Consider the following 8,637-nt stretch of genomic DNA (forward strand, 5'->3'; position numbering starts at 1 on the left):
GCCCTGGGTACCATGTGGTAAAGAAAGATGAAGGTATCTAGGATCAACCCAGAACAGCAGCTGAGGCTGGGAGGGCTCCAAGGAACTGTTGGCCTTTCCTTTCACCTTCAGATCATGTAGCTCAGGTCCACAGAGACCTTAAACAGTGGTTTGTGTGAAATGACTTAGCCGTCTCCTTATCACCGGAAGTTTTGTGTGCTTTCCAGGAGCCACTGTCCAGCTGATCTGCAACACATCCCCTGCTGATGTGTAACATGTACAAGAATTTCCAGACCCTTAGTTTCAGCAAGAATAATGCCACAAGACAGAAGAACATGGGGAACCCCCCCCCCCCAAAAAAAAAAAAAAAAAACCTGAGGCCTGATCCCATCTGGCGGGAATCCAATGGTCTCAGCATTCTGCCCACCTTCCAAGACCCTAACAGAACGGAAACTTATAGCTCAAGCCAGGGCAAAGTGTTCCAGATTGTAAACTCTGAGAAGTAAGCAATTACAGCAGTGAGTGCATGGGGGGGGGGGGGGGGGGGGGGGGTGTGCTTGTTATCTATATCCACATGGCACCCAGCTTCTGTGGCCAGGTCAGGTGTGCGTGTAACTGGAGCGCTGCACGCACAGCTCACCACACGCTCAAACACAGACACACCTTCAGTGGCTATTCTTCAATGGGTGTCAGCCAGTAATAATACTAGTCTTTGCTGTATCTCCCTCTTCCATCTCAGCTAAGCTGCAGAGGCAAATAATGTGTCAAGTAACCAGATCCAACTACTGCACCCTGTGTACGAAGAGCTGGGCCCTGCTGCCTTCGCGGCCACTCCCTGCCCTCCAGCTTGCCTATGTCTTGCACCCCCCTCCTCCCATTTTGCAGTCGGATCCACATAACGCTCTGCTGCTCCCTCTGATCCATGCAGCACTCCCCCCCCGGTTTCATTCCTTTGCAGTCTCATCCACAACGCTCCTTCTTGCAGTCTGATCCATGCCACTCTGCGCTCCTTCTTGCAGTCTCATCCTTGCAACACTCTGCTCCTTCTTGCAGTCTGATCCATGCCACACTGCGCTCCTTCTTGCAGTCTGATCCATGCAACACTGCGCTCCTTCTTGCAGTCTGATCCTTGCAACACTCTGCTCCTTCTTGCAGTCTCATCCTTGCACTCTGATCCATGCAACACTGCGCTCCTTCTTGCAGTCTCATCCTTGCAACACTCTGCTCCTTCTTGCAGTCTGATCCATGCCACACTGCGCTCCTTCTTGCAGTCTGATCCATGCAACACTGCGCTCCTTCTTGCAGTCTCATCCTTGCAACACTCTGCTCCTTCTTGCAGTCTCATCCTTGCACTCTGATCCATGCCACACTGCGCTCCTTCTTGCAGTCTCAGCTCCTCTTCCTCCTTCATATACGTCCTTTGGAGCCTGAGCCTTGGCTGCACACTGCAGCTTCCTAAGGTTGAGTCGAGCAGAACGCGCAGCATCGAGCAGCCTGCACGAGCCACCTTCGCACGGTCCGGCGGAGAGCTACAGTGAGCCGCGCGCCAGGGTTCCGAGGCCCAGCCCCCCTGAACACGCCCCGCCCACGCCTCCTCCCGCCATCCAATCAGCGCGCGAAGCTCTGTGTTCGGGACCCCGGGCAGCCAACCGCAGCGCTGGGAAGGAACAAACCTCGAGCCGCTGGGCTCCATTCATTCAGAAGGAGAGAAGCGCGAGCCGTGGAACGTTGGCCCGGATTACGAGAGGACGCGCGCGCGCCACTCAGCTCTCGAGCTCGCATTCTGCAGCGGCCGCTGCTGCCTTCGGTGCTTCTTTGCACGGGGCGGGGGTCGGGGAAACTGATCGGCTCGCCTGGATCGGTACCGGGGAGACCGTCGTCCCGCTCGAGGGCTTCCTTTGTGGCTGGATTTACCGTGCTGGAACAGAAAGGGCTGGGGCGGTGCAAGGAAGGAGGGAGCTCGCCCGAGCCATGCCCCGCTCTCCCCCGACCCGTGCCTAGTTGGCTGTTAACGAGACGCTCATGGACCGATTTGCAGCAGCCGGAGGATCGGAGCTGGGTAAGTGCAGGTGGAGGGAAGGGGACTGGACCGGGCCCCGTGCAATTTCCCCATATGCTGCAGTTTGGGGAGGGGGGGGGGGAGCGGTTCTCGGTAATAGAGCTCCGGGGGTCTCTTTTTGCTGCAGAAGCTGCCGAAGTTCGCATTTAATGAACATCAGGTTAAAAAAAGTGACTTTGTACTTGTACCTTAGGGGATTCGTCTTTGACAAGCGAGGGTCTAACCAACAGGTGTGTCAGATGGGGGAGTGGAAGGATCGGGAGTCTCTCACCTTGTAGCCTGGGGCTGTTTTTGGAGGAGGGGAGGGTTTTTTGCAGAGGAAGGATCGGGGGTCGCTTATTTTGCAGCAGAGACTGGGAAGAGAGTTGCAGAGGAAGGAAAGATCGAGGATCCCTTATTTTGCAGCAGGGACTGGGGGGGGGGGGGGGGGTTTGCAAAGGAATCAGTGAGTATGGTTGGGGGGGGAGAGTATGGTCGCTCACTTTGCAGGCGGGGGACAGTGGAATCGCTCACCTTGGGCCGGGGAGTGGAAGGTGGGAAAGATCGGGGGGGGGGGGGGTTGCTAATCTTGTAGCCGGAGCTTGGAGTGGAAGGATCGGGGGCCGCTCACCTTGCAGGGGGAGGATAGTGCAAGGGTGGATTTGGGGGGGGGGGGGGGGGGGGTTGCGTCGCTCACCTTGAAACCGGAGTTGATGGGAGTATGGGTGGGTCGGGGGTCGCTCACCTTGTAGTAGGGGTAAGAGGAACTGGTTTTGGCTCGAGCGCAGTCTTCAGGCGGGGCAGGTTAGGCAGAGGAGCCCCCCCCCCTCCACCGCCGCAGGACTTTGTTTTCATTCATAAGTTTTTTTCCTTCCTATCCTCCCATCTCCGGGCTACAGCTGCTCCTTTCAGCGTCGGCCCCCCCCCCCCCCCCCAACACCCTCCCCCTGCAGCTTTGCTGTCCGTCTGTCCTTGTTCCTGGGGTTTTTGCACTCCGTCTGTCCTTTTAGTTGACAGTCATTTGCTGCACTCGGGGAGTAAACAGCAGGTTGGCTTCCGGAGATTAAGGCACTTGCTGGGGGGGGGGGGGGGGGGGGTTGAAGGGGGGCAGCTTTGTAGAGGGATAAGAAATGGGATTTATGTTTCAACAATTTTTATTGATGAGATTCCATAAACTGCCTTTCTGTGGTTACAGTCGCTTATTTTGTACTTGGGGTAACAGAGGGTTAAGTCACCCTGCAGTGGACATTGAACCCAGGTTCTCGGGCCACTGCACTGACCATTAGGCTTCTCCGCACTTTTGGCCTTTTCCTAGAGGAGGAGAGGCTTTTTTTTTTGTGTTATCCAGATTTGTTTCAACCATTTGGACCTGCTCCTTGGTACCCTTTGAGGAGCAGCTACAGGGAAGTCCATCTTCATCCCCTCTCTCTTTTCAGGGAAGGGGGTTCTGGCAGCTGAGCTAAAGCACTGGAATCAGTTTTGGGGTGGGGGGTTGTATTATTTGGATTCCTGGCTGTGGTGCATTAACTAAAAAGCAATGTGGCCCCCATTCATAGGATGTTGGGCTCCTGAAGCTGCTGCCCCCCCCCCCCCCCAGCACGTATTATAGTTGTAAATCGGATTATATGGTAGGGAAAGGTCCGGGTGATGCACCATCAACCCTGCCGGTTGGGAGTCCTCAACGTCGCTGCTGTAGTTGCAGACCATTGGTTAATATAAGTTCATCTTTGTGGCCACATCAGTGAACCTTTACTAGACCAGGAGCCAAAGGGGTAAGAAAGGGGACCCCCCCCCCCCCCCCAAAAAAAAAAAAAAAAACCACATGCCACAGAAGCTATGCAAGGTGGAAGTTGCTGAAAAAAAAGCAGGATTTTTTTCTAGAACTGGCTGTGTTGCAGCAGACCATCTCTCCCTAGAATGAAGGCAGGTCATTTTCTCACTTTCCTTAACATTTCTCCATTGTGACTTTTGTTCTAATGCATGTAGGGAATGCGTTGCGGTGGGAAAGGGAACCCCCCAGCAGCTCTTCCGAGAGGAGCCAGACATGGGTAAAGGGAAGGAGGATGGATCAGAAGCTTCCTGGGGAGAGGACAGAGATGGGTGTAGGGTCTCCTGCGGGTGCCCACCCACCTGATTCTAGGGGGGGGGCAGGCTAACTTAATATATTTCTATGCAGTATTCTCTATAAAATCTAAGCAGGTTGGGTCTTTGGGGTTCTTGTATATCCTGTTTGCACTACGGTTGCCACATTACTGATGGAAAAAATCCCAAGGTTGGACCATCTTTACCCCTTTAAAACTATCCTTTCCACTACAGCCCTCACCAGGCTACTACTACTATTATAAATCCTTCACAAATGAACATGAAGACAAGACAGTCCCTGCTCAAAAGAGCTTACAATCTAGATCAGGACAGACAGACAGGACCAGTAAGGATAAGGGTAGACAGACAGAAGGACACGTGTGTTGGGAGGGGGTTTCTCTCTCAGCCATACTGAACTTTCCTCCAACGTAGAGGGGCAGCTGGTTGTATTCCACACATGCATTCACAGACACGTGTTCATGTGCATATCACGCCTTTAACATAGTAAACAGTGGCCCACGGAGTCTGCCCAGTGCAGTGTTTAGCAGTGTAACTCCTGCTCCTGTGCAGAATACACACAGACAGGCTCCTGCTTGCAGCCACTGCCCCCTCCCACCCCCATACACACCCTGTTACAAGGAAAGTCCTAGCAAGCCTCATTCTTTCTTTGCTTTCAGGATATGTGCACACAGCCAGCCTCTCCTGTGAACACTGTCCCCTCCGTGGATTAGTTCACTCTAGTGCACCCCTCCTATTCCATGCACAGTAGAGACTGACTCCCTGGACTGCTGTACTGAGTCCTCGCCGTCTCTCTCCCTGCAGCGTGACCTGGTTGAGGGCTGCAGAGGGAGTGATTGGCCTGTGGCAGGCAGTGTTTTTGCAAGAGTGAGGTCTCCTCTTGGGCTGCTCTGAAGCACAGACCAGCTTTTATGTCTTCCCTGTGTTTCTATAATCTTTTCTTTGTAGTATCCTTTAGTCCAATAAAAGGTCCTGGGCTTCCCTTTGGGTGGGTGAGTGCGGTCTTAAAAGGCAGTAGCTCAGCCTGCTCTCCTTGCTCCTACGCCCTGGGGACCGGCCCACAACCATCCCCAGCCCTGGCTAGCCTTGGGAGCAGAAACTGGGCCAGGGGAATCTCCTGTATGCATGGGAATGCTGAAACCTAGGCTGCTCAGAAGCGTAATGTTGGGGAAAATCCACTATTTCTGGGATAAGCACTATAAAATGTTTTGTACTTTTTTGGGATCTTGCCAGGTACTTGTGACCTGGATTGGCCACTGTTGGAAACAGGATGCTGGGCTCGATGGACCTTTGGTCTTTCCCAGTATGGCAATACTTATGTACTTATGCCATGCATATTTATTTCGGATAACTGCTCTTGTGCGCTCGGGTCTCCTCTGCTTTCTCTGGCCTGTTGCCAGCAGCGTTGCATCCAGCACCTTCTCTCGCTGCTTAGGGTCAATTATGTAATTGACTTGCTTTGTTTCCTGCCCTCCTCTCATTTCTCTCTCTTTTTAGATTTCAGATGTACGCTCAGTTCCTGCTGATCACTAGAACTCAAGACCACTATCGATGGAGCTTCAGGGTCAGCATGGCAGCGGAGGGGCATTAGCTGTGGTTCAACAGCCTGCCCCGGAGAGCCGGCCTTGGGCTCACCATGAGAGGGACGTACAGCCGGTCGCCATCCTGTCGCTTGAGGAGATCCGCACCATCCGAGGCAGGAACGAGTACACCGAAGGACCCTCTGTGGCAAAGAGAGCCAGTCCGCGGCACGCACCCCGGCCAGAGAAACAGGAGAGGACTCATGAAATCCTTCCGGTCAATGTGAATAATAACGCCGCGTACCCAGGCGGTGGCCTCAGCCATGCAGTGCCCCCTGTACTAAGCAGATCTACTAGTACGGGCAGCGCAGCCAGCTCCGGGAGCAACAGCAGCGCCTCCTCCGAGCAAGGACTGCTAGGGAGGTGCCCCCCCTCCAAGCTGGGCCAGCGCTGCGAGACGATAGTGCGCTTGCAGCCTCAGACTGCCAGTGGGGACCTACAGAAAACCTGTGCCAAGCAGGCAGAGCCGAGGGAGGAACAGCACCGCTTCATCTGTGAGCGCTGCGGCAAATGCAAATGCTGCGAATGTACAGCCCCCCGGGCGCTGCCTTCTTGCCTGGCCTGCGATCGTCAGTGCCTGTGCTCTGCGGAGAGCATGGTGGAGTACAGCACCTGCATGTGCCTGGTCAAGGGACTCTTCTACCACTGTTCCAACGACGACGAGGGCGACTCGTCCGCCGACAGCCCCTGCTCCTGCTCCCATGCCCACTGCTGCTCCAGGTACCTGTGTATGGGTGCCCTGGCCGTATTTCTGCCCTGCCTGCTCTGCTACCCGCCTGCCAAAGGCTGCCTGAGACTGTGCCGGAGCTGCTATGACCACATGCACCGGCCAGGCTGCCGCTGCAAGAACTCAAACACTGTCTATTGTAAGCTGGAGAGCGGCCCTCCTGATCCACGGGGTCGGGGCAAGCCCTCTTGATCCCTGGCACGGAATACTGCTTGTGGACTTTATTTTTGGCTTTTCAGGTTGCCCAGAATTCTAGGGTCTCCGTTCTACACACCCTTCTTTGAATCGACTATTTCTTTCCCTTCCTAGCGGAAGATTGGCCTTGGAGACACGAGGCCTGTATGCCTGCATCCCACCCCTTTTGATGGTGTAATCCAGTTTGTGAGGAAGGTGTTAGGGGAGGGTCCTTGGCTTTGACATGCCCCAGCCCCAGTGCACTCTGGTACTTGAAGTGCTGGATGTCAGGTGGTAGCTGAAGTACTACACGTACTACAGGGCATTGGGAAACGGGGACTGTTCCAAAGGCAGCAGGGCCGTTGATTTTGCTTCATTGTGTCCTGCCTATCGCACCCCTTGCTGTGTGGATGGAGGAGCATATCCGAAGCCTCTTTCTGAGTAATTTGTATGCCTGTGTGCGAACCCAGCCCCTTCCACACAAATCACACAGAAACCACCAAAACAGGTCGCTGTGGATTTGGTTTTAGGATTTAATTGAGTCTGAACCAGGCTGCAGTTGGCTTGAGGTTGGGCTCCTCCGTTGAGGTTCCCACTCTTTGTGCTTGGCGGGTTGAGGGGAGGGAGAGGTGGAGAAATAAAAGCTTTTCTTCTAGCCAAGGCTTACAACTTGCCCTCCCCTCTACAGTTTTCATGGTACTTTGGTTCCTACTGGTCCCTTTGTTGGCGAAAGGGCCTCAAAGTCAGGGCCGGCCCCTTCTCTGCCTGTCTGAAGTCCCCTGATCTCCTTGCCGGGTCTCCCGTTCTTCGGTGGCTGGTTAGGTTTTAGTAGGCCTCAAAGCCCTGGGCCAGCCCAAGTTTTTCTGCTGCCTGCACCCCGAATATTTTCTTATTTCCCGCCACCCCTGCTTGCATTGCTGTGCATGTTAAAATTGCAAATCTTTTCAGTGCTCAGGAAATTGAGACAGGTTAAGCCTTGATGCCCCTGGTTAAATAGTCCTCCTCGGCTGGCTTTTAGACTGGCCCTTCACGGGTGATGCAGCAGCTCCTCCCTCGTCCCCGTTCGCTTCCCTCCTCTCCTCCTGATATTTCTCAGCTTTTATCTTTAGGGGACTGAATTTCAGGGCACCTGAAAAAGTCAAAAGTTCTTCAACCTTCAAAAAAAGTAGTTTTGCTCTCTCTGTGAGTGACTCTGTCGCTGCTCTCCCCAGCCCCCTTTATTAACCTGTTCCATGTTTAATTGCCTTTGGCCACAAATTGTGGTTTGTTGTTTTGTTAATATATATATATATATCTCTATATATTTTTATGTACAAATCACAAAGATGAATTGACTATTTTTAAGACGAAAGGCCTGTTAAAAAAACTTTTTTTTGTTGTTGTTGTTTTTATTGTAAAGAATATTTATTAAGGTGAGTCTATTTTATAATATTTATTACAAAGTTCAGCTGAAACATTACTCCGGTCTTGTCTCAATATAACAAAAAGATCTATACTTTTAAAGATGGCTGAGACATAAGGAAGTGCATGTTTAATTATAAAGCAGAAAATATATGAAAGTGACTGCAAGTGTGGATTGATTTATTTCTAACCAGCAAGGTGGGAGCCCAACCTTGTCTTTCTGTTATGGGTGGGGGTGGGGGCTTTAGCCAGAGGTGGTATTGACAAGTGGCTGTGTGATGGTGAAGGGTTGTGGCGTGGAACGATCCCTCCTGAACCAGGGGCCAGTGATGGTTTTGGCCAGACAACTCCTCTGGATTTTCAGGTGCTGGGATTAGACTCTGGCAGAGTTTAAAAAAGGTTTGGACGGCTTCCTAAAGGAAAAGTCCATAGACCATTATTAAATGGACTTGGGGAAAATCCACTATTTCTGGCATAAGCAGTATAAAATCTTTTGTACATTTTTGAGATCTTGCTGGGCTTCGGTGACCTGGATTGGCCAATGTTGGAAACAGGATGCTGGGCTTGATGGAGCTTTGGTCTTTCCCAGTATGGCAATACTTATGTACTTATAAGACTCGTGTGTGGTTTATTTCTTA

General features: G+C 52.6%; 1 protein-coding gene across 1 annotated transcript; it reads left to right on the forward strand.

The window, feature by feature from the left end:
- The first annotated feature begins 1,683 nt into the window (after positions 1–1,683).
- Positions 1,684–8,161, forward strand: LOC115461731 (protein sprouty homolog 1-like). Its single transcript, XM_030191769.1, has 2 exons — positions 1,684–2,038; positions 5,615–8,161. The coding sequence occupies exon 2, from the start codon at positions 5,669–5,671 to the stop codon at positions 6,614–6,616; it is 948 nt and encodes a 315-aa protein (XP_030047629.1). The 5' UTR covers positions 1,684–2,038; positions 5,615–5,668; the 3' UTR covers positions 6,617–8,161.
- The last annotated feature ends 476 nt before the right edge of the window (positions 8,162–8,637 follow it).

This window comes from Microcaecilia unicolor, chromosome 2 (genome assembly GCF_901765095.1).
Source record: "Microcaecilia unicolor chromosome 2, aMicUni1.1, whole genome shotgun sequence".
Lineage (NCBI taxonomy): Eukaryota > Metazoa > Chordata > Amphibia > Gymnophiona > Siphonopidae > Microcaecilia > Microcaecilia unicolor.

Coding starts and splice junctions, on each gene's coding strand:
- LOC115461731 (XM_030191769.1), top strand. CDS start 5,669: ATGGAGCTTCAGGGTCAGCATGGCAGCGGAGGGGCATTAGCTGTGGTT.